The 26,526-nt window shown below is 42.6% G+C and overlaps 1 protein-coding gene across 3 annotated transcripts in view; it reads left to right on the top strand.

Annotated features, from left to right (window-relative positions):
* Nucleotides 1–16,144, top strand: part of Pigg (phosphatidylinositol glycan anchor biosynthesis class G (EMM blood group)) — a 37,073-nt gene extending 20,929 nt beyond the window's left edge. For 2 of the 3 annotated variants that reach the window (XM_048447042.3, XM_048447039.3), the window contains 5 exons: nt 1,051–1,508; nt 4,190–4,381; nt 7,692–8,001; nt 9,514–9,677; nt 13,657–16,144. In XM_048447042.3, coding sequence (XP_048302999.1) covers nt 1,051–1,508; nt 4,190–4,381; nt 7,692–8,001; nt 9,514–9,677; nt 13,657–13,873 — 1,341 coding nt within the window. In that variant the 3' untranslated portion in view covers nt 13,874–16,144. The remainder of the gene's footprint in view (nt 1–1,050; nt 1,509–4,189; nt 4,382–7,691; nt 8,002–9,513; nt 9,678–13,656) is intronic. The other variant, XM_048447041.3, reaches the window with a different exon arrangement.
* The last annotated feature ends 10,382 nt before the right edge of the window (nt 16,145–26,526 follow it).

Here is a 26,526-nt window from a genome sequence, read left to right as displayed (position 1 = left end):
ATCTTTCATTAATAAGAAATTGGTTGAAAATCTTGTGTATACTAGTCTTACAGTGCTGGAGATGCCATGGAAAGATCACACACCAAATGAACTGAGGGAGAAAGAGCTAAGCAGCCCTTCCTAGGCTTCTGAGCATGTTGGCCCATGGTATTCTCTTGTGTAGTCAGGTCACATGCTTTTATTCTCAGCTGGAAAGAGCTGAACTGAAGCAGAGTTATAATAGGGTTTCTGAATGTGGAAGAAAGGGAACATGTGTACTGTAGTCTTAGAAAAGGTTTATGGACAGCCCTTGGGTCAGTCTTTCATCATGGTGACAGGATGTCTGAGATCAACAATTTGAGGGAGGAAAGATTTACAGCTCATTTCAACAGTGTCAGCCCGTATCTGGCTGGCTCCATTACTGTGGTCTGTGTTGGGGTGGAAACATCACACAGGAAAGGCTTGGCTGGAAAGAGCTACTTACTCGTGGCAGCTAAGAAGCAGAGAGAGGAAAGAAGGGAGAATGAAGGAGTTAGCTCCTTCTCGTTCTAATCACCTTTGTGAGCCCCCCCCCCCCCTTGGTGAGGGGACTACTTCATATCTAAACCATAACATAATTGAAGAGATAGTATTCTGTTGCCATTTCAGGCGAAGTACCCATTATAGTGGAAACTATGCAGTCCTGGGGAAATTGGTGTCATGCAAGGAACATGACAGCTGGGCTGGGATCTTCTGGGCAATTCTTTGGACACAATCACTGTGTTGAGGGCCTGCTTTCAGTCTCTGACACTGAGCTTGGGGCTTAGAGTCCTGGGGAGGACAGCTGACTGACATGGTATGTCCGTGTCCTTGTGGTTAGCATAAGAATGTCTGGACCTTCTCTGGGCTGCGCTGCAGGAAGAGGGGCCGGTGCCTCCCATGCAGGGGCTTCCTTCCACAGTAGGCAGTCTGGGTTCGATGGGAAGACAGCAAGGGTCTGTCACGAGGCCTTTCCACTGTGAGCCAGGGACTGTGCAGGTGATGGATATAATTTCCAGGTTATCCTTCAGAAACTATCTTTCCTTCTAACAGAGTGCATCTCATCCCAGCTCAGAATGGTCAGAAGTGGATCTCCTCCTTCTTCTGGGCACAGTGGGCCATGTCCTGAGCCTGGGAGCCAGCAGCTTTGTGGAGGAAGAACATCAGACCTGGTACTTCCTTGTTAACACTCTGTGCCTGGCTCTGAGTCAGGAAACCTGTAGGAGTTACTTTGTGGGAGATGACTGTGAACCTCAACATCACTTCCATGTTGAACAAGGATGTGTGGACATACTTGCTTGTACCCGGAAGGACAGCACAAGCTATAGTACGTTTGAGCCTGACAGAAAGGGTAAAGGGGTCTCCCTTTCTGAAACAAAAGGAAGCTGCAAATGGTGGGCAGTGCTGGCAAGTCCATGGCTGGTGCTGATTTGCTGCCGGCTACTGAGGTCCTTGAACCAGACAGGGGTGCAGGGAGCCCACCGGCCCGACTTCAGCCACTGGCTTACCAGGTGAGCACGACCTATGGACTGCAACTGTCTGCAGCTGATTTGCCTGCCTTTTCTGCATTGTGTCCTTTTAAAGATAAAGACTAAGATAATACTTGAGATCTAAAGAAATAGAAAATATACCCCATGAAGTTGAAAAGAGGCTCGCTTAATAGATTTGACTTATTAATGTGGAATCAGAGTAATTGTTAATGATTGAGACCCTGTGAGTTTTGAAATGATCATTGTGATAAAGATGTAATTCTGAGATCAAGTCCATGGTGGTTCATTCTACACTGCTGCCCGTGGACAAGAGGACAAGGTCAGTAGGCAGAAGGCTGTGGTCTCTGGAGCATCTTGCCTTCTGATTCTCCTTTCTCATCAGTCATGCCTCTCTCCCTCCACCCTTAGAAGGAAAAGTGTATAGCAGGTCTCTCAATATCTCCGGAGCTTTCTGCTGAGGCTGCAGAGCCAGGAAGAGATGTAGATGGGTTAGATTGAGGCTTTTAAGAAGAGACTTGAAGTAAACGGAAGAATCTGAGTCTGACAAAGTCCAGACCAGACTGTCTTGATTTTTTATTGTCTGGCAACAATGTAAAAGAACAGCAAATGAGAATGCTCAGAGGAACAAACAGTTTCAGAACTGCTAGAATTGTAGCGCAGTGGGTCAGAGGTGCTCCTGCTAGTGCTTGGGAAGTTTCAAGTGGATACTGTGGCGTGACTTTGTATCTGTGTGGAGGAGAAACAAAAGCAAATGGTATTCCCAAAACCTTACAAGTTCACAGTCAACCTGGATGTGGGCATCAAAGAAAGACTGCTTTCTCTAATCCAGAGACTCATAGAGAATTCCCCTAAGTATTAGCTAAGTTATCAAACTTTCATAATCTCACAGTTAAAACAGGCATCTTTGTAGATTCTGCCATGTGCCTGCACAACAGCCCTGGAGAAACAGCACAGTGTGGTCCTCACTTTGGAGTTCAGGAAGGAAAGAGGCACAGGGCCTGGTAATCAGCCCTGTCTCCTCAGTCTGGGTATATGAAGTGGTTGATATGATAAGGAGTTCCAGGTCTTAGAAGAACATAATGGACTCTGTTTTGTTTTTCTGGAAAATTGAAGCATTTGGTTCATGTGTGTCCTGCTTGCCTTCTCAATTGTACTGCTTCCTGCACCCTGTTTTTTTTTTTCTTTCTTGAATTCCTGGGCCATTCAAGTTATAGAGAGCCATTTTATAAGCCTCATTAGCTGCCCACTCCAAAGCTGTTTTAATACCACTTTTCTGTGGTAGTATACAGCAGTCTAGTGGAATATCTAGGGTGTTCAGTGTAAAGCATAGCAGAGACCTCCAGGGTGAGACCTCCTCCAGGGTGGGACCTCCTCCAGGGTGAGGACCTCCTCCAGGGTGGGACCTCCTCCAGGGTGAGGACCTCCTCCAGGGTGGGACCTCCTCCAGGGTGGAACCTCCTCCAGGGTGAGGACCTCCTCCAGGGTGGGACCTCCTCCAGGGTGAGGACCTCCTCCAGGGTGAGGATCTCCTCCAGGGTGGAACCTCCTCCAGGGTGAGGACCTCCTCCAGGGTGGGACCTCCTCCAGGGTGAGGACCTCCTCCAGGGTGAGGACCTCCTCCAGGGTGAGGACCTCCTCCAGGGTGAGCTCCTCCAGGGTGAGGACCTCCTCCAGGGTGGAACCTCCAGGGTGAGGACCTCCTCCAGGGTGAGGACCTCCTCCAGGGTGAGGACCTCCTCCAGGGTGGAACCTCCAGGGTGAGGACCTCCTCCAGGGTGAGGACCTCCTCCAGGGTGGAACCTCCAGGGTGAGGACCTCCAGGGTGAGGACCTCCTCCAGGGTGAGGACCTCCTCCAGGGTGAGACCTCCTCCAGGGTGAGGACCTCCTCCAGGGTGAGACCTCCTCTAGGGTGAGGTCTCTGGTTTTAAATCATCTCTTCCTGTCCTGACAGTCAACTGTCTTATGCCATTTTCTGGTTTGTTTTTCTTTTTCTTTTTTCTTTGTGGTTTTTTTTGTTATTGTTGTTCTCTCTCTCTCTCTCTCTCTCTCTCTCTCTCTCTCTCTCTCTCTTTCTCTCTTCCTCTTCCCTCCCCGCTCCCCCACCCCGCTCTGTGTGTGTGTTTTGAGACAAAGTCTTGCTCTGTATCCCCAAGGCTGACCTCAAACTTGTGATCTCATTTGTCAAGATTATAGATGTATATCACCATTCCCAGTTTCATTCACTTTTCTAAAATCTTTTCTCGTTTCTATGTATATCTTTCCAGAATATGTATTTAACAACTATTAGCTATCGAAGCTCATTAGCTTTATGAGCATAGGCTGTAAATAATATAAGGGAGCTAGCCTTGCCAGAATTCTTTTACACGTAGCACTACCTATGCTTCTCCGCTCAGCGGGACAGCACCTGTCAGAAGCTAGGGCCGAGAGACTTGAGCTTATGAGAGAACAGTAGAGCCAGGATGAGCACGAAGCAAGTCGAGGAGACCGGAGGACAGAACTGTTTGTACCTAATGCCAGCATCTGAGACCATCCTAAGAGTAAGAAGTGAGTGAGATCTCAGCATGGTTGTCTTTGTGACATTTTAAGAACTCGTTTTGTTTTCTGGCTTTCTAGAAAAATCATCTGATTGTAATTCTTTAAAAACCCTTCAATACCCACAATTCTGCTGGTGGTAATTTGGACATCTTCTGTCTTATTTCAGTTCTGATCACAAAGCTCAACTCTCAGGCCTGGCTGCCCTTTCCCTGGTTGTGATCTTCATGCTGGTTCAAAAGGGATGCTCCCTTGTATCCAAGGCAGCCTTAGCACTGGGGCTGCTGGGTGTCTTCTGCTACAGGGCAGCCACTGGGATTGTGCTGTTTCCATGGCAACCAGACAACAAAAGCATTTCAAAGTAAGTGAACTAGAGACACAAAGTTTGCTTTTATGTATTTCAGTGTTTTCTGTACTAAATAAAAAGATGCCAGGCTAATCTTTACAGTAGTGGAGTTTATTTTTTAAGTAATTTATTATTTTATGCTCTTTGGTGTTTTACATGTAGTTATGTCCATGTGAGAAAGCCAAATCCCCTAGAATGGAGTTACAGATAGTTGTGAGCTACCTTGTGGGTGCTAGGAGCTGAAACCAGGGCCTATGGAAGAGCCCCATGCTCTTAACCTGTCAACTGTCTCTCCAGACCCCGGAGTGTAGTTTTTGTTAATAATGATTTCATTTGCAGCTATTGTATCCTGGCAAAGAAGACTGTAGTGAGCCACTTTGTTAGCACTCTTGGGAGAAAAATAATTTAGAAGTAAGCTCATTGTACTTCTTTTTAATTAATAACCAAATTAAGTCCTCAGACTGATGAATGAAGTGATAAATGAGCTAACAGCAACCTTCATATACCAGGATTTAGTCTTGCTAAGCTGAGCTGTGACTTACATAGCGTGGACAGTAATAGCGTGGACACTCCCAGCAGCCGGGGAAGGAGGCTAGCTTTCCTATGTTACTCCTGTCAGGCCAGCGGACTCCTGTTGTGCAAATCAAGAGTCTGGTGTCTGTGATAGAACTACAGGTGACTGGACAGGGCTGCAGAGTGTGGCTAGCCTTCTTGGTATGGTTATATCTGTTCTCAAAAGTACCTCGAGAATACAATCAGAGGGGCCATCGGAAATAAGATACCCTCATGTTCTTTGAAACATCATTTGCAGTTGAAGGAGTAAATAATTTGTAGTTGTCCAGCAGTAGTGAAACAACCCTCACAGATATGTTGAAGCCCTCTGTGGGATCTTGTAATCATGAGGTAGTAAGTTTTCATAGAACACAGAAGGGTGTTATAAGCCAATAGGCAAACTCACATGATTCTAACTTACCAAACTTTTTTTTGTATATGACTTAAGTTGATTAAATATTGTCATATTTAGGACCCAATATCATATATAGGTCGTGGCCTTACTTTTTACCCATTTGAGTACCTTACAGATATCTAGGATTAGCAGTATTGAGAGCCGAGGACTCTAACCAGAAGCTTAGGGGCATACCAGAAAACATCTGTTGATAGATGTGGCGCGATTCTTGGTTTCTGTAGCAGGTGCCAGCAGGGTGGGGGCCTTCAGTGAGGCAGAAAGCCACAGGGAACATGAAGAAGATGGTGGTTGAGACTGGAGACATTTTGTAGAGACAAAGTCTGTTCTTGGCTTTGGAGTCTGGAACTTTGGGCAAAATTACATATTGTATTTGGGGCTTTTTTTTTTTTAATCTCCAAGTGCAGTGTGTGAATGCATTTCTTGTCTTCACCTGTGTCTATACACTTGATTTCTGCATTATTCCTCTCAAGTCTATGATCACCTTACTTTCTCTGCTATGAGCAGCTTGGCGTTGATAGATAACGAGAAGGTAGCCAGTGTCTTTCCTCTAAGCATGCTCTTTCTTCCTATAAAATGCATTCATCCCTTACCCTGTCTATCTTGATTTTTAAAAATGCACTGGTTTCAGATCCATCTGGTTCCTAAACTGCTCAAATTCTGAATTCATCTTGGACCCTGACCTATCTGGTTCTGCATTTGCTGTGAGTCAATATTTACCAAGTATTCGAGACCCTTTCTCTTGACCCTTTCCTTTCTTCCCTGTCTAAAGCCCAAACATGTCTAGGATTGAAAGTCAAAGTCCTAGGAATGAGAAGCACTGACTGGTGAGGTCTGGGAGCTCGTTTGGGTACTCTTCCTATTACTCTTTCCTATCTAGTGGCCTGGTATTATCTGCTGGGAGAGGGCTTCTTCTGTGGAACACTTTGATGGCCATACGTTTGCTGTATTCTGCTTTACTGGCACCCACATGGACCTGTCGTTAGCCTTTATATCGGGACACATATGGTCAGGGGTGTACTGGGTACTTGACTGCAACTCCTCAGCCCGGCCACACTGCCCCACATGTAACACACAGTGTCAACACTGGATTAAAATGATCATAATAAATGGGGATTTTTATAGTGCACAAAATGTCATATGACAGTGTGATACGGGAAATCTATTTTAAAACAGATATACTGCTGTATTGCTACTTTATTTAAAATTCATTTACTATTACCTTAAGTGTGTTCTATCTGCATGTATGTATGTGCACTATGTATGTGAGAAGGCATTGAATCCCCAAAACTGGAGTTACAGTTATGAACCACCATCCGGGTGCTGGGAAATCAAACTTGTTTTGTTTGTTTTAAACAGGATCTCAATATGTAGCCTGGGCCTGGAACTCACTATGTAGATCAGGCTGGCCTCAGACTCACAGACTATCTGTCTCTGCCTTTACCTCCTGACTGCTGGAATTAAAAGTATGCACCACACATTCCACCATTAATCTTAAAATATATAAGTACACTATTTATAAAATATTTTGAAAATGCCATGTATTAGGAATATATTAAAGAAGATGAAATTATTAGACATAGTCTTATAACTTGTATCCTTTATATACTTGAATTAAGTGCCAAGATACTTAGTTCATAACAGTATTTAATACTACTACTACTACTTAATATTACTAAGCATTTACTGTGTGCCAAATCCTTCATGTCTAATTTTTTTACACATATATAATTCCTAGGATAACCCTGTGATGTGTAGGAACCTGTTTCTGTTTCACACATAATGAAGTTGTCAGAGCATTAATTGTTCAAACAGCAGAACTTGTGAGCCGTAGAGACCAGACTGAAGAGTTTGTACCACTGCATGCTGACATTGCACATCTTAAACACGTCAACCTGCAAATTCTCTTTAAATCCATTTATTTGCAATTGAACATGCTGAATTGCAGTTAGCATTTTGAACTTGGGAAATTTCCGATACTCAGGTCTTGAACTGTCTTAATGGTTTTTCATTTAACTGTGCAAAGTGGATTAGTGATTTTCTTGGCATGTTACAAGGGCATAGCTCTGGTCTTGCAATCAGGTGATCCTTAGACCATATAAACAAGTTTTCCCCCAAACTTCATCAGGACAGTACATTCCAGCATACGCCTGTTGGCCTAACTGGCTGTTCCTTAAAGGCACATGTGTAGAAGTAGACATGCCTTTTGTTTGTTTGTTTGTTTAAAGTAGTCACAGCTTGTTTAGCTATACTGGCACATTTAGGCATTCTCTAATTAGATACATGTTTTAAATGGAAAACTATGTACTTGAATTTTTCTAGCTAGTACAAATGAATCTAACATGTTTTGCTTTTTTTTAGGGGCATTATTGAAGCTCGTTTTGTTTATGTATTTGTCCTTGGCATTCTGTTCACGGGTACCAAAGATTTACTTAAAGCACAAGTCATTGCAACAGACTTCAAAACCAGAACTGTAGGTCTGTGGGAGATACATAGTGGATTGGTTCTCCTGGCAGCATTGCTCTTGAGACCACACAATCTTCCAGTGTTAGCATTTAGCCTCTTGGTTCAGACTATAATGACTAAGTTCATCTGGAAACACCTGAGACATGATGCAGCCAAGATCACTGTAATGCATTATTGGTTTGGTCAAGCATTCTTCTATTTTCAGGTAGGTTTTCGTTATTATCATGGATAGAGGACTAGTAACTCTTTATGTCACATATCTTTAGTTTTTCTTTCTGAAAATGTTGTAAGATGGAAAGTTGTATCTGTTCAGTGAAAGAACTGAAGATGTATGGAAAATATATGTAAATCTTATGTGAATTTTGTTAGATAGAGTACAGTTTGTCATTTTAAAAAAGGCATGCTTGACCAGGTGTAGTGGTGCATACCTTTAATTCTAGCATTGAGGAGGCAGAGGCAGGGAGGTCTGTGAGTTGGAGGCCAGCTAGAAATACATAGTGAGACCTGACTCAAAAAAAAAAAAAAACAAAAAAACAAAATCTAGATGTGTAGATGCATCTAGATATCTATAAGACAATGGGTTGTTGCTTTGCAGAGAGGATTAGGTAGAAATTGATTTAGGTACAAAGGGTAAAGGAAATTCATCAAGTCTTTTGTGTGTTCTGTTTTGGGAATGTGCAAAGGTACTTCATGTGCCTTTGTCCCTGGTCTCAAGGCTGTCCACACTGGGAACCACTGAGTGTCTCCACAGTTATTAGACTCTAAGACCTGGAGGATCATAGGACTTCTTCCTTGTATTTAAAAATCCATCATCAGAAACCCAAGTCTATTTTGTTGTGTAGAAAGGTATTCGGGCAGATAGTGGGCCTTAGAAGGCAACCCCAGGGAGGGTGTTTATTACTTTAGCTTCCTTCACAACTCTGCTTTATCTCCTCTGTGTATACTGACCACTTCTCTTCATCTGTCTTGTCCTGATAGGTCCGTCTCCTCCCTGTGTTCCATTTTGCTCTTGGTTTCATATGTCTCCAGCCTTACCCATGAATCAGTTCTAGGTTATATGACTTGTCCTTTGTCCTTTTGTCACCAAAGGTCAAGAGTGGTTGGATTCAGTTACAGAAATCTATAATTCCTTAAGTACTATGACCAGCCCAAGACCAGCCCTGGGCTGTTTGCTGTGGTGATCTGGTCCTCCTGACTCTACTCTGGTCTCCCCCATGAACCAGCAGAACTCGCCTATAATAGACTCAAGACCAGTGAATAGCTTGGGCACACGGATATAATTGGTAGAATGTAGGGAGTCATCAGCCTGTATACTATGTGGCATGGATCCCCGCAGGATTGGGCTATAGCTAACCTTTTGGCTGCTGTAGAAAAGTGGGTATTCAGTGAGCAATTACCAGTCTGGCAGTATCCAGGATGTGTCCTGTGGGCCTCTGAGGACCACATGCACCATCCTCAAGCAGAGGTCCTGAAGGAAAGGTCCATGCACTTGTCCTGAGAGCAGTTGACATGTCTAGAGGAAGGTGTGAGATTTCTGTGATCAGTCAAATTGAAGCATGCAAAATTCCTCAAAAGATTGATCTGTATAGGTTATTTTCTACCCCTTCTCGGGTCTGGAGAGCCAGCCCAGCGACCTAAGGAGCAGCCAGATGACCGGCTGTGATCAGTGCCTCTTGCTCGCATATGGAGAGAGCAACCTTGTTCTTATGTGTTGCAGGGTAACTCAAACAACATTGCCACCATTGACATTTCAGCAGGCTTTGTGGGCTTAGATACCTACATGGAAATTCCAGCCACATTCCTCACGGTGTTTGGAACATATGTGGGACCTGTGCTCTGGGCCAGCCACCTCGTGCACTTCCTGAGCTCGGAAACAAACAAGTAAGGCACTTACTTTGTCTTTCAGAACAAATGTAGTTGCAGATTGTCGGGTTTTAAGAATAACATTGTTTTATTTACAAGGCACTTGAACTCAAAAAGTTAGAGGGTCTTTTTATTGATTTTTTTTTCCTTAAATAAGAAATGTAGTTCATGAATCAGAGGCCTCAGTCAGGTCTGAAGGACTCTATTGATGAGGTTTCAGTTTTTCTGTTCAAATCACACAAGAAGAAAAATACCACAAAGAAAGCCATGTAGCAAAACCAGATGAGGAGCAAAGCCGGATACCACTGACAAAGACAAGAAATGTACAGTCTGGAGATCACTGAGGTCAGCAGGAGGAGATGTCCCATGGCAAGAGACACTCTTCTCATCACCGCCAGGAAATGGGAATGGGATGGGAGACTCTGAGCCACTTCCATTCTGAGGGCAAGGAGACAAAAGACATGGACTCTTGTTCTCCAAAAACCCTTTTGGCGATCCAGAAGGGATACGCTAGGAATGGTTGCTGGCTGTACAGGTTCTGAGTCAGTCAGTCACCATCTGCCTGAGCAGCCTCGAGGCCCTTCCCAGGATCCAGCATGTTCCGGCCTGTCCCTGCCTGTTTTCTCTACAGTGTCCTACTATTTCATTTTTGCTTCAGTTGTTGGTTTGTGTGTTGTTCACAGCCACTGCCTTACATTCTTGGATCCAGCTGTGCATGTGTATTCTTAATGTGCCTGAACCACAGAAAACTAGCCTCTTTCTCTGCGACACTGGTCCAGCCTCCCACACACTGAATGGGTGTGGTTCTACCAACCAGAACTTCTTCCCAGTCTTTTCATGTCCCATATCCCAGACTTAGAGGTGAAGTTGAGGCTTTCATGTTCTCATTCCCTCTTCCCGGTTGTGATTAGAAGAGTGGCTCTTGTGGTGGCTGTCAGGGGTGACTCCTCTCGGGGTGTCTCCAGGCTCTTGTGGTGGCTGTCAGGGGTGACTCCTCGGGGTGTCTCCAGGCTCTTGTGGTGGCTGTCAGGGGTGACTCCTCTCGGGGTGTCTCCAGGCTCTTGTGACTCTCAGGGGTGACTCCTCGGGGTGTCTCCAGGCTCTTGTGACTCTCAGGGGTGACTCCTCGGGGTGTCTCCAGGCTCTTGTGACTGTCAGGGGTGACTCCTCGGGGTGTCTCCAGGCTCTTGTGACTCTCAGGGGTGACTCCTTGGGGTGTCTCCAGGCTCTTGTGACTGTCAGGGGTGACTCCTCTTGGGGTGTCTCCAGGCTCTTGTGACTGTCAGGGGTGACTCCTCTTGGGGTGTCTCCAGGCTCTTGTGACTCTCAGGGGTAACTCCTCACGGGGTATCTCCAGGCTCTCTGGTGGCTGTCAGGGGTGACTCCTCTTGGGGTGTCTCCGGGCTCTTGTGGTGACTGTTGGGGGTGACTCCTCTCGGGGTGTCTCCAGGCTTCCTTGCTTACTCAGTGGCCTGTCGGCTGCACAACCCTGTTCCTGCCAGTGTTGTCTGTGGTTCTGCTTCTCCTCTGGCTTTATCCTGGCTTCTCTCATGGGTTTGTCCTCATTCCATCCCGTCTGCTTACTTCCTAGACTAGCTCTGAGATCTCCAAGTTCATGTCCGTAGCCCAGGCTCCCTTCTCAGCTCTCGACTCATATCTGACCTCCTATTGGCACCTCCATGGAGGGACCCAGATAGCACTGAACTCAGCAGGTTCAAGACTAGAATGGCCCACTAGTTCACTGGTACTGCATTTCCCTCAGGAAAAGGTGTTCAAGCCTTAGTTACTAGCTCAAATGTCACTACAGAAAGCTCTCAAAAGCTGGACAAGAAACTGTGGTGGTCTCAGCCAAAAGAGAAACATCCTTCTATGCAAACTACATTTGCATATTTGTTATGGAGAGAAACAAAGCAGACTGATGTTCTGCTTTTCAGGGGAGAAAACTGTAAATTCCCTGTAGATGTTCTATGCCTGCACTTAAATGCAGCCTATAGAAAGTTCATCTTAAATTATATAACCCACACATGAGGCTTGGGGTCAGAATCTGGTAGTGGTGGTTGCTATAAACTGCCTGCTTTCAGTAGTGCCGAAATCCTATGCTGATGTTATGGCAGCAATATGCATAATATTCTACATGGATAATTCTAAAAACTGCTCCACAAGGCAACGCCATGTGGAAACCCACGGTACCATGTGCTTACGTGTCAGGTAAGGAAAAATCCATTGGTAGAGCATTGCCTCAGCACAGATACCCTGTTTATGCTCCCCAGACAGGGCAGCAGAGCCCTTTATCCACAAGGCTTATGCCCAGTCTTTACTTTTTGGTGCACTGGTGCACTGTACATGAAACATTTGCAGTCACTTGGGTTGTGACAAGGTAACCCTTGCCCTTGGGTCAGGTGCCAAGTAGGAGCTAGCAGTTCAAGCCTGAGGAGTAAAACAGAAAGTGCTGGGGATACCTGTATGGAGGGGGTCAAGTCTGGTGTAACAGTGGGGAACTAAATAGGAGAAAATGTGCCACGACCAAGATGAGAAGCCAGTGAAAGCTGAGGTGGTGTTGAAGAGAGTTTAGCTCAGACCATCCACTGGCGACACCGTTTGAGAAAGCAAGGGGTCCGGTGCTCAGAACCAAGTCTTGTCTTTTGGCCGCTGAGTAGCTGTTGGTGCTCAACACTGGATAATGAGCATGGAAACAGATGTTTAGGAGGATGTCCTAAAATGGCATCCTGATCAACAGGATAGAACATGCCTTACAGAACACACCCAGGTGCACAAATGCACAGACAACCATGTGCACACACTTGCCACTCTGCCTCTAAATGCACACCACAGCAGGGCTGATTTGCCACTCATGGTCTACATTCAGGAACATCATTCCCCAGATAGGAACCACTCCTTTGTTTTTACACCATCAATACAAGCATTACATAAGTATATTTTATTCTCATGAATCTGTGATAGCTCCAGATTTGTAAATCCTGTGGTCCCAGCTTCCACATCCCATCCATAACCTCATTGTGGAAGGACTTGTATGCTTCCCAGACTCGACCACCAGCTCCAGGTTTGCTGCCTCACCTCACAACCTGCTGTGAGCTACAGCTTATGTCTGTGGCCTTTCTGACATGTTCAATTCACATCGCTGCCTAATTTTTTTGTAGCATGATTCCCACTGGTCACAACCAACTTTCAGTGTCCACACACTCAAGTGACCCTACAGACACAGAGATAGAGATGAGAACTTCTGACTTAAGAGGCAATGGATGATTTTCAGTAATCCAGTGTGATAACTAGCTCACCTCCGCAGGAAGTGGGGCTCCCGTGGGTTAGAAGTAATCCAGTGTGATAACTAGCTCACCTCCGCAGGAAGTGGGGCTCCCGTGGGTTAGAAGTAATCCAGTGTGATAACTAGCTCACCTCCGCAGGAAGTGGGGCTCCCGTGGGTTAGAAGTAATCCAGTGTGATAACTAGCTCACCTCCGCAGGAAGTGGGGCTCCCGTAGGTTAGAAGTATGTCTAAGAGCTTGAGGGACAGCTGCTGCCCTTCTCATTAGACTTGCTGTTCTGTTCTTTATAGAAATGCTTGTTTGCTATGTTTTATGAGTTTATTAGGCTTTACCTCTCCTTTTTAAAAGAAGGATTCCTGGTCTTCATTTTTATTACATTGACTTATTTGGGGTGTGTGTGTGTGTGTGTGTGTGTGTGTGTGTGACACATATAGGTCAGAAGACAACTTGTAAGAGTCAGTTTCCTTCTTCTACCATACGAGTCCTAGGGATTGAACTCAGATTGTCAGACTTAGCAGCAAGTGCCGTTTACCCACAGCCATCTCACCAGCCTAGTCTTACTTTTCCTTATAGCCCTTGTAGCACAGCTGTCATTATGTTCAGTGACCCAACAGGTTCACAGAAGAGAAGTTACAGGGTGCTCTAGGCCAGAAGCAAGATTGTTCATTGTTATTTTCTAAGTAGAAACATGACATGTGTTTGTCTTGTCAACAGTGGTTCAGCACTAAGCCGGGCTTGCTTCTGCTATGCATTGATTGGCTCTGTTCCAGTCGCCACGTACATTGTCCTGGTGACGTCTCTGCGCTATCACTTGTTCATATGGAGTGTGTTTTCCCCAAAGCTTCTCTACGAAGGGATGCATCTGCTCATCACGGCTGCCCTCTGTGCGGTATTCACCGCCACTAACCAGACTCGCCACACAAGGGCTTAGGCGGAGACAGACACTTGGAGCCGATGTACTTTTTAGTCACTGTTCATATCATGGATTTGAATGTTGAAACTGCCTCCATTCAAGATTATTCTGAGGGGGAAAATATGTGAAGCCGAGATTAGTGAATAACTTAATTTTACTTGGATTGAAATTATATAGCAGATTAATAAAAGATCACTTTAAATACTTAAGTATCAAATTTTTTCTATTACAATTACTCTGAGATTTTAATTTCCTCTGGGTGAGTTGTGACTATATATGTTTAAACTGATAGAAGCAAAAGTTCTGACTTTATGAGTATGTGTATTAATCTCAGCTTATGGGAAGAGGTGTGCCTGCTACAGGGGCCTACATCAAAGATCTCACATTCCTAAGAGCTCTTAAATCAGAGGTCTCCAAAATGTTACAGCTCATGTGAATTATATTTATCAATGTTGACAACATTTGAAATGAAGACTAAATCATTTTAAAAATATTATTCATTTAAAAATAATCTGTTGGTGGACAAGGTGGAACATAGTTGCATAATGCCAGTACTTAAGAAGGAAAAATCAAAAATATTATGATTTTCAGACTGCTTGGGCTACACAGCATTCTTGTCTCAACTCCCACCTCCCATAAAAGCTGTTGTGTATTAATATAACAAAATAACTATATGTTCCAAAAAAATTTTAATGAGAAAAATAGAATTGTTTTTATGTTTTTGCAGATGTCTTAAATGATCCACTCAATTGAAGATAGTTGGAATCTACATTTGATCTATTGTAATTTATGTTTGAAAAATAGGAAAACCAGGCTCACTCAAACCTGTGGTTGGAAATGTGTGGAATATACTACCTCTTCTCTGTCAGCTTAAATATTGTGCTTTGATACCAAAACAAAAATTGGCAAGTGGTATGTAGGGTTTGTTGTTGTTATTTGAGACAGGATCTCTGTAGCCCAAGTTGGCCTCAAATTTTTGATCCTACCTTAGCCTCCCAATTGTTTGGATTACTGTGCCTGGTTTCAGATGTTAGCTCTTCCAAGTCAGTAGGACTAAAATGGGGGAAGGGAGGTTGTCTGTGTATGCAGATTAAACTGATGATCTGGTTAGGGTCTTCTTTTTCACAGTTTAAATATATTTCAGTCATGTCATCATTTAACAGGCCTCTCCTTGAGCCGGTAGAATTGTTTCTACATCTGCGTGGACCCTGCTGACAAAAAACTGGCCTTCCAGGCAAGATGCCTCTAATAAGGAGTGGCGTGAATGCTGTGGTGGTAACCAACCACGTTACGATTGGATTTGAAGCCTCTGCATCGTGCCAGAGAGGTCATAAGCTCTAAGACAAGAACTCACTCATGTTTCGTACGATGGACATGCTATCACACTGTCTTTTAAATAGTTATGCTTATATGCAGAGATTAGGGCTGTTCACCACCTTGGTCAGAGATGCTTCAATTTTTACAGTGGATAGTGGCTAATGCAGAGATGTATAACTGCTCAAAATATGGAGGATAGTTGACTGTTCAATGCTCAGTCCTAAATGGACCATCTGTAACACACACACACACACACACGAATCAAGTGATGTTGTGGAAGAACAAACAGAAAGAATGCAAGGGCTGAGGATGGGGAGAGTGTTGTGAAACTCCTTCTTCTGGAGCTCATGAACCATAGCAGTTGTGGTTACCTACCCAAGACCTGCACAAGATTGAGCTCCTTGACATTCTAACGTGGATAGGGGAGGGGCACTTGAGTTACCACCCTTAGTTGGGGAGCTGTTGTCAGTTAATGGATGCTGAAGGAGGAGTCGTTTTTCTTTAGAGAGATAGCTATTAATAAGTTGCCCATGATCTGGTAAATAAACACAGATGTATATAAGCAACACTAATTAAACTGTGTTATTAGCTGGAGTGGGAGAGAAGACATGAACAGAGGGTGTGTTGGGAAAAAGAGTTCCAGAGAAAGTAGGGGGAGTATGCGAAAGGGGGGCAGGGGATAAAAATGATCAAAGTACATTATATAGATGTATGAAATTATTAAAGACTAAATGCAGTATTTTAAAAGGGTGCATTGGGTAAGTCTGTATAAGTATATATACTAAGGTATATATAATATAGCTTGAAAGTATAAAGGGGAAAAGAAAATCCACAATATATTTGCTTTTATAAAAAAAATTTATTATAGTTTCACTATCTATTTTCTAGAAGAAACAAATGATAATGATTTTTTTGTTGTTTAGACATTAAAATGTCATAGATACTTCAATAAAAAGGCTGCATAACCCATGACATTAACTTTCGTCTTTTTTCTTTTGGCAGTGTTAGGGGTCAAACTCTAGACCTTGCCCACACTAAGTTAGCAGCAAGCCCTGAAGCCAGGCCTTTATGACCAAGGCCTCCAAGAACAATGGGATAATTGGGAAATTGGAGAAGGCTTTGTCCAATTTGCCTCGGTCAAGCATAGCTATTTTGACATGCTCAGTGTCTAAACCCACTTCTTAGTTGTTAGGTCCTTCAAGGTCAGCCTTCCTAAAAGATCCATATATTCAACTAACTTATTTAAGTTTTTCTCTACCCTGGTATTTTAGCAAGGATAGGGCGTGGATATCTACTTGTGGGCCCAGTAGAGTCCTCTCCCTTTCCAACCTAACCTCCTTTGATGCTTTGGGACCTTTACATTTTCCTTATATTTCTCCTTTTTTTTCATCACTTTACTAACCCAATGCTTTTGTAAATAGTAGCAGAGAAGTTTGTTTTTAGGTAGGAGGGCGAGGTAGGTGAAAAAATACCAAGAGTTTTGTTTTTTTCTGATTCTTTTAGTGAAGTTGTCCTCGTATACATCATGAGTAACTATACACCCGTTTTCAATCTTGTGAACGGTGATATATAAAATAATTCTAAAGCTGGTGATACATGTCTGTAATACCAGCACTTGAGCCTTTGAGGTAGAGATTCTCTTTGCTTTTAAGACATTTTATTGTTTTTAAAATTATATGTAGCTCTGTGTCTGCTTGTGGGTTTGTGCATGTGAGGACAGGGGCCTGGAGAGGCCAGACAGGGTTGAGTCCCTTAGAGCTGGACTTACAGAAGGTTTTGAACCACCTGATATGGGTGCTGGGAATTGAACTCAGGTCCTCTGAGCTGTCTTTCCAGTCCTGATAAAAAAAAAAAATCTTCTGTTTTTTTGAGACAGGGTCTCTCTGTGTAGCCTTGGCTCACCTGGGACTTGCTATGTAGACCAGGCTGACCTCAAACTCCTAGAGATCCTGGTCAGAAGCTCTTCATTGCTACTACAACGCCAGGAAACTAAGTATTATTAACTATTTGTGATAAGGGGTAGTGGTGGCAGGGGAGGGTGTGCAGAATTAGGCCCATTTGTCATGAAACTTACTATAAAACTAGGCCTTTTTTAAACTCATGAATCCAAATAGATAAAATACAAAATTTAGAGAGAATTCAGTATTTAATCTTTAAACTTATCTTTCATAATACAGTTTATTTTTAATTACTTTCTTAGCATAGGACATTTCTATAGATATATGGCTCCCCTCATATCCGTCCCCTCCCCTCCTTATCCCAAAATAATCACTCTTCTTTGATGAAACTAAAATCACTTAAATATACAGGCCTTAACAAATGGGGTCCCACCGACCTTTCCCAATGTAACAGGCTGTTGCCAGTGCTCTTGTAAGATCCCAGTGTGGGTGACACCATACTTGCGTCATAGACACTGGTCTGAAGGCTTCATCTCTACTGACTGGCTTTCATTGTGCTGGCAGATGCTGTGCGTTTCATCAGTGTCCCCAGCTGTGAACCCTGAAAGCTACAATAATGACTACTGTGGCTGGATGGGCTCCCTGGTGCAGTACTGGCATGGATACTACAGGAATAACCAACCACTTTCTAAATGGATCTAAGGCATGCTCCACAAGATGGGACCCATACCCGGTACCATCAATGAGGCCGAGAACCTGAGGCTAGACCAGTCATGGTCCTTCAGGGAGAACTTATTATTCTGCCAAATAGACATAGTATTAAAACAACTCCTGGTAACATGTTGATATACTCACAGATCAGTGCTTCTCTTAGTAGTCATCAGAGAAGCTGCTTGTGGTAGACAGCAATTAACACAGAAACCCACAACTGGTCAGCATGCAGAAACTAAGGATGCAGGGTGCTCAGCCCTAAGTGGAACATCTGGATCACACCCCTCCCCCCGAAGATCAGCAATCTTCATGAAATAGTGGGTGGGAGACCTGTGTTTACTCAAGTCAGATGAAATCCAAACATGGAGAAAGTGGGCCCCAAATCCCACCAGTAGCTGAGAGTTGAGGGCCTATTGGTATTAACTGCTAGGAAATGGAGAGTCAACTTACTTTAATTGTGTCGCCCCTGGTAGGCCAACCACACTCTAGAGCAGGACCCACGCCCACATCCAAGAGTACTTGGACAGCATAAACTCAACAGTTTTTAAAAGAGTAGATCGGGGGAGAGGAATTGGTGGGAAGGGAGGTAAGTGTGGATCTGGGAGGAGCTAGGGTGAATATAATCAAAATACATTGATATTTTCAGGGCTGGAGAGATGGCTCAGTGGTTAAGAGCACTGACTGCTCTTCCAGAGGACCTGAGTTCAATACCCACATGGAAGTTTATAACTGTCTATAACTCCAGTCCCAGAGGATCTGATGCTCTCTTCTGGCCTTTGTGGATACAGCATGCATGTTCACAGAAATGCATGCAAGCAAAAACACCCATACATATAAAAAAATAAAAGTAAATTTTCAAAGACTTAAAATATTATTATTAATTACTTTAGTTTTTTGAGAGAGGGTTTCTTGGTGTAGCCTTCTGGAACTCACTATGTAGATCAGGCTGGCCTTGAACTCAAAGATCCAGCTGCCTCTGCTAAGATTCAAGGCATATGCCACCATTGCCCTGCTTAAAATTTTTTTTTAAAAAAAATTCAGGCCTTAGGCAATTTTTTCATGAATGCCATCACTAGAGAATAAATTTTGCCTTTTCATTATTCTGTTATTATAAATACAAAATAACAGCCAAATTTGTTAAATAAAGGGAGGGATGGCAAAGTCAATAAAGCACTTGCCCTGCAAACGTGAGGACCTGAGTTTGATTCTTACAGTCCATGTAAAAACACTTGGCATAGTGGTGCACATTTGTAATCCCACTGGGGAGGAGCAGATAGGATCTCTGGGGCTTCCTAGCAAACCAGTGTAGCCTAATTGATGAGCTTCAGGCCAGTGTGAGACCCTGTCTCAAAGGAGGTAGACAGCCTGCTGAGGATGCCATCCAGGTTGATCTCTGACTTCTACTTCCTGAACATATGTCTATATGCACCTGGACCACAGGAACACACACACACACACACACACACACACACACACTGATAGTATTCCCAGGCTCTACTGGAGCTCACGTTATAGACCAAGCTGGCCTCTGATTCAGAGATCTGCTTGCCTCTGTCTCCCCAGATTTGGGATCAAAAGCACACAAAAGGTGTGCCACCATGTTTAGCTCAATACCTATTTCTGATTAACAACACTCATGATAAAATTCAGCAAGCTAAAGACAGAAGAAACTTTCTTGATTTGTTTTAAAGTGTCTACTGGGAATCCCAGCAAAACTATTGTGATCACTAACCTCAGAGACTTTGAGCCTGCACTCTCTTACTGTCTCTGCTCAGGTGTGTGTGTAGATCCTAGCAAGAGCAGTGAGATCAGAAAGCACACTGAGGGTTTGGAAGGCATGAAACAACTATCACTACTCATAAGTGATAGGGAAATAGATTGTTAAAAGGAAACTTAAATAAAGCTGCTTACAAAATCATTGCATTGGGTCATTAATATTCTTCAAACCAGCACCAAAGAAATATAAAATGTAAACAGTGACCTTAGTAACTGCAGATGGACCCATGGAAAGATGGGGAATTTGAGTTGTCCAAAAGGCATTGTACCCACAGTACTTAAAACCCATTCAGTTCCAGGCGATTCAGGCTATCCAGGCAGAGCACCATGAAGTATAAGACAGTCTCATCTATGTAGAGATATGCCAGGAGCAATAAGAACATTTGAAAGTAGAATAACATTGGATTTAATTAGCAAAAAGTATGGCCCGAACATGGAAAATGGTGCTATGAACAGCTTAGAAATCGTATTTTGTAATAAAGGTATTAAGGACACAAATGTCACAATTATATCTACAGATGAAGATACGTGTTGTGGGATATTTTAAGGTATGTTATATTTGTTTATGCTGTGAAACATTTGTTTTAATGATGCAAAGATGTGTTACATTATTTTATGTTGCATTTGTTTAACTCTGTGAAGCTCTGTTTCTGTGCCTGCCTAAAACACCTGATTGGTCTAATAAAGAGCTGAACGGCCAATAGGAAGGCAGGAGAAAGGATAGGTGGGACTGGTAGGCAGAGAGAATAAATAAAAGGAGAAATTTGGGGAGCAAGAGAGGTCAAGTAGCAAGAAAAGAAAGGGCCAGCCACCCAGCCAGCCATGAAGTAAGAGTGAAAGTAAAATTACAGAAGTAATAAAAGGAAAAGCCCAAAGGCAAAGGCTAAGTGGGATAATTTATGTTAAGGGAAGGTGGCAAGAAACAAGCCAAACTAAGGGCAGGCAGTCATTTATAAATAATAAGCCTCCATGTATTTATTTGGGAGCTGGTTCTCAGGCCCCCACAAGAGCCAAAAAGTAAAGAGTAAAAATAACCAACAACACACACACACAGGCGTATAATAGTGAAGGATAAGATGAGAGGTGAGATCACATTATAAACAAAAATAAATTCCTAAGTGGTTTAAAGACCTAAATTTAAAAAAAAAAACAACAGCAAGAACTGAGTTTCACAAGAAAGGAAACTTTAAGATCAAGAGGGTTTCTTAGGAACAAAACAAAAAGCACAGTTTTTAAAGAAAAGATTAACAATTGTGATTCGTTTTTGCCAAATAAAGACAGCTGAAACAAACAGACAAAATATCTGCAAACCCTAGGCTAATGCTGGGTATCCCAGTGCAGACATGTTGGAGAATGAGTGGGTTGTTAAGGGGGATGCAGTCATGAGACCTAATCCTAACTCTAAGACTTTATTTCAGGAATGAGTTGTTGGGATCGATGATCACAGGATTAGTTATTTCAGGTGGGCTAGTTATTGCAAGGGTGAGGTTTTTACTTACTATAGGATGTGAGTTAATTACTACGGGGCATGGGTTATTACAGAATGGGTTCGTTATGGAATACGTGATTGTTGTGGGGTACGTTAGTTCTTGCAGGAATGAGTTGCTGAGAACAGCAAACTGGCCTCCTGTTGGATTCCCTCTCTTCCTCCTATCATGGAATGAAACAGCATGAAGGTCTTCTCTAGGAGCTGGTACCTTGATCTGGGATTTTCCAGGCTCCAGAACCATGGATTAAATGATCTATAAAGTGCCCCACCCCAAGTATTCTATTACAGTTACAGAAAATAGACTGACAGGTGGTATCCAGAATGTACAATGAACCTGTGGTGGTTTGAATGATAAATGCCCCCATGGGCTCACATTTAAACACTTAGAAGAGTATGAAATCTTTAGAAGGTGAAATCTCTCTGGAGGAAACATCACTGAAGGCCGACTTTGAGGGTCTCCCCACTCCCTCCCTGCCTTCCCATCCTCCTCTCCTCCCTCGCTCCTTCCTGTGAGCATATCCTATGTGATCAGCAAGCTGTCTGTCTCACTATCACACCACGCTTCCTTGCCAATATGGACTCTAGCCCTCTGGTACTGTAAGTCAAAAATAAACTCTTCCTTAGGCTGTTTTGGGTTGTGATTTTTTTTTGGTTGCAACAACAACAACAAAAAAACATAACTAATAGAGCAAACACCGTAACTAACACAGAAATCTTATTTGTCAAGTGGAAGGAAACAATTTTTTGAAAGCTAGGAAAAGAGCATAAAATACACTGAATGCTTAGTAAAGACACTTCAACAATTATAGAATGAAAGTGAGGACAAAATACCACTTCACAGCATCCAAAAAAACGACAAAATTGCTGAGACCAGGAACACCAGCTGCTGAGAGAAGTAGGAAAACCTTTCTCCATGTCTTTATGTCGAAGTGTCACTGCACACAACAATTCTGCAGTACCTGGTGGAGCCAAAACATACGTACCCTGACCCTCAACCCAGATGTGACCCCAAAGAAATCTTCATTGTAAGCAGGGCCATGAACAGGTATCGTGGTGCTTCCTGTTGCTATGGCAAAATACCTAAGACTGGCTATTTTATACAGGAAAATGGTTTATTTGCTCACAGTTTTGCAGCCCCAAGAGCATGGTACTAACATCTAACCTCTGATAAGGACTTCATGACTGCATCATAACGTGTCAGATGGCATCACGGTGAGTGGACATGAGAAGAAGCAGCTCCATGGTAAAAGAAGGAGGTATTAACAGCTCTCTATGGCAGACCAACATTTATCCCTTCCAAGGGTAGGAAACCCCCTAATGATTGTGCACCAGCCTCCCTTCTTAAAAGTCACGCCACTTCAGCCTCACCACACGAAGGACCAAGCATCTAACACAGAAAAGTTTTTTCTAACACAAAAAAGCTCTGGAGGACACCCTAAACACATTCAAACCAGACTGATTATCTACAACTTCATTTTATCTTCTTACTGAGTTCCTTATGATTATTTTGAATGCCTTTTAAAGCAATTTAATAAATTTCTATGTATTGGGAGTTAGTCACCCAAGAATTAATGCATTGCTTTCATATGCCAGCCAATATTTTATTAAGAATTTTTGCACTGGAGTTAGGAAGATGGCTCAGTGGCAAGAGCTCTTGCCAAAAAGCAAGAGGACCAGAGTTCAGTTTCCAGAACCCATGTAGATGCCAGGTGGGCATGGCAGTCTGCAGGCAATTCCATCCTTGTAAGGAGACAGGAACTCTCTGAAGCAAACTGTCTAGTAAGACCCTACCTCAAAGAACAGGGGAGAAGAGTGAGTGAAGAATATTCCCAAAATCAGCCTCAGGTTTCCACATGTGTATGGACATACATGTACCCACACAAGAAAATGTGCATGTATATGCACACATATGACTCACATACACATGTAAAAAAAGAACTTTTGTGTTCATGCTTATGAGTTATACAGGTGTGCAATTTTTCTTCCTTGTGACGTCTTTATCATGCTCTGTTCTGCAGGTAGTGTTAGCTTCAAAGAGCATGTTAGGTGGTGTTCTCCATTCTGAGATGCAGAAGAAAGTCAAGCTTGGTTTCTCTCACAATACACAATGCTTCTGTTGTGAACTCCAGATGTATGGAGGATTTTTCCACACCCCAGCAAGCAATCGCTTCTGCAGCAGACCTCAGCAGAGTGTGCTCTGATTCAGCTCAACTCTGACACTATCTACTTGGAATCCATCAGATCCCACAGGTTGAGGGCTCAGCCCCAAATATAATCCCACTTCCAGTATAAATGCCAAGCCCTAGTCTATTTTACCAGGGTTTCCAACAGACCACCTGTAAGTCAACTGTATTAGTCTATTTTTTTTTTGCTACTATGATCAAATACCAGGACTCAAGAGATGACTCAGTAATTAAGAGCACTTAACAGCTCTTGTAAAAAACTTAGGTTCAGTTCTCAACAACCATATTAGTTGGCTCAACAGCCTACAACTCAATTCCAGGAAATCTGACACTCTCTTCTGGCCTCCACAGGCACTTGCATGCAAGTGGTTTCTGCAGGAACACACATATACAATTTAAAAATACCTTTAAATTGTAGGCACTTTACAAAGAAAAATCATGTGAGTTCAAGGGCATTGTGCCAGCTTCTGCTCCTCTTTCAGGAGGTCCTCTAGCAGATGGCCTCACAATACAGGAGTGCAAGAATGCTCACATAATGAAACAGGAAGCAGATAGCAGAGAGGAACCACTTTTGCTCTTTAATGATAGCTCACTCTGTGGGAACTAATTCATTCTGCAAGACCAGCATTAATCCGTTCAAAGGGCAACATCTCAGTGGCCTCTTTATCCTGCAATAAACCTGCCTCTTAAAAGTTTCACCACCACTTAGTCCTGCTATTTTGGGGACAAGGCCTCCAACACATGAACCTTCAGAGGATGCACTCAAGCTCCACCCAAACCACAGCAGCAAGTAGATGAACTTTTCCTACACCACAGACTATAATAGTAAAAGAAATATGAACACTTCAGTAGAAGAACAATAAGTATACTGTTGCTTACCTATACAATGAAATAAAATGACAGGAAAAGTGAGCCAGATTTAATGTATCATCACAAAGTAATGTGTTGTACACAAACACTATGTGTACAAAAAACATTCACGAACACTTCAAGAAGATGTTGGGCATTGAAGAGGCTCCTCATAGAGTTTGTAACCATTTGGGCAAGAAACTGCTCTTGCCTGAACTGTTTGACTGGACTTGTAGGACCCACAGAAAAGTGACTGTTAAACTTGCCTAAAGGTGAGACAATCCTTCAGGGTTCCTGTTTCATGAAAGAGTCTGCCAGACATTCTTTAAGACACAGAAGAAAGCAACTGATGAACTTTGCCAAAACAATGCATAAGAGATCTTCATTTTTCCTGCCAGATACTATGGACCCATAGGCTGAAGATTGGTGCCCCAATGTTACAAAAGAAATTTGAGTGACTGTCCAGGCAGCAAGGTGTCTCTGTCTTTTCTAGAGTTTTAAAAGTGGCTTATAATGCACTTCCTGTTTACTTAGGTAATACTGTATCTTTCTGGGGTCTTTTATAGAATTGAAGAATAGATATAGTTTTCCTTAGTTATGATAAAAGATTAAGTAGATATAAATATTATAACTATAATTCTTGTTTGATACCTGTTTGTTATATGTAATTTTACTATGTTAAAGTTAAAACCTTCCTTTTTATTTAAACAGAAAAGGGAAAATGGTGTGGAAAGTACTTTTGTATATATGTTGCTTTTATTGGTTAATAAAGAATATAGCCAGTCTGGAAGAGGTATATATAGAGAGAGTAGGTGAAGTCACTGAGAAGTCATGTAGCCATTTGCAGGAGACAGATGCACCAGAACCTTGCTGGTAAACCACAGCCACGTGGTAACACACAGATTAATAGAAATGGATTAATTTAAGATATAAGAGCTAGCTAAAAATACACTTAAGCTATTGACCAAAGAGTATTGCAATTAATACAGATTTCTGTGTAATTATTTTGGGAGTCTGGGCAGCTGGGAAACAAACAAGGAATCTTGCTCAACAAATGGCACCAACATGGACAACTACATCTACATAAAACCTGAGTGAGCTTGGGAAGTAACTCTAAAAACAAAAGAACAGAGTTAAACTCGGCATCTTGGTAGCAGCATTTTCTCAGGTGGGCTCTATTTGCTAGAGGCAAGTGCGACTCATTTAAGAGAGACTTCCAGACTCTAGCTTGAGCTGCAAAAACCTTGCAGCTCTTTTAAGAGGCCCTACCACCAAACACTTAAATGGTGCTTATGAATAGCAGACCACATGCTTCTTGGTGGTGGCAGGGACCTTGGAACTCCATAGAGTTGTGGCAATAACCATGGCTTTCACCAGTACCTCTGCCATGAGATTAGACTCTCAGAAAGCTAAAGAATAGGATAGAGTGAGCTGTCAAAGCCATGGCTTTAATCCTAGCCATATTGCTTAGCAAACTAAAGACTCATATGGTCAGAAAAAGAGAAATATATGTAAAGATAGATTCAGATGGAAAAAACTAAATGGTTTACAGTGTGTTTAAAAATATATGTAAGTTTGGGAGAGAAAAGAAAAAGGATAAAGTCTTTTTAAAAAAAGAAAAAAGAAAGAGAGTAGTTGGGTGTGGTGGCATACTCCTTTAATCCCAGCACTTGGGAGGTAGAGGCAGGTGGGTCTCTGTAAATTCAAGGCCAGCCTGATCTACAGAGTAAGTGCCAGGACAGCCAAAGATACACAGAGAAACCCTGTCTCAAAAAACCAAAATTAAAAATAAAAGAAGTAGAGTTTAAAATAAAGCCATGTAAAGATGGAAAATACACAGAGAATCTGGATACTATATGTTATTGTGTTGTCTTTGAATTGTCTGATGGCTGAGGAAGGAATAACAGTTGCTGAAAGACATTTAATTATAAATACTGCAGGATTAATCCAACATATATTTGGACTTCAAAATTTAAGCCAAAAGATATGGTACTTTGGAGAAGAGGTTTTGCTTTTGTTTCCACAGGAAATGAGAGGCTGTGTCATTCTGAGGTAAGAAAAATCAGGTTTTATCAAGGAAGACCCCCTGAGAAATCTCCAATAGGAGCAGATGGCCCAGATTATTCAACATTTCCAAGGACCTCTATTGGAGTTAGACTCCTCTGAATTCTACATTCAGAACAGCCTCAAGAATGCTGGCTGAGATGATCAAGCCTCACAGAATATTTCAGTTAGGACTTGACCATAATCCTAAATTTTCTTTAGGTCCCCATAAGATTATCAGAGCCTCCAATCAGCAGGAAGTATCCTAGAAAACTTTGCCTATATTCCCCCCAAAAAAGTGGATTATGGATGTTTACCTTTATTTAGAGTGTTGGTTACAAGTTGTTATGGATAATTGTCTGGGGAAAAGCTAAACAAAAGAGATTAGATTCAGAGTTTTTGTTT

This window comes from Myodes glareolus, chromosome 8 (assembly GCF_982192425.1).
Source record: "Myodes glareolus chromosome 8, mMyoGla1.1, whole genome shotgun sequence".
In the NCBI taxonomy this organism is placed as follows: domain Eukaryota; kingdom Metazoa; phylum Chordata; class Mammalia; order Rodentia; family Cricetidae; genus Myodes; species Myodes glareolus.
This window is presented reverse-complemented; position numbering and strand designations above follow the sequence as displayed.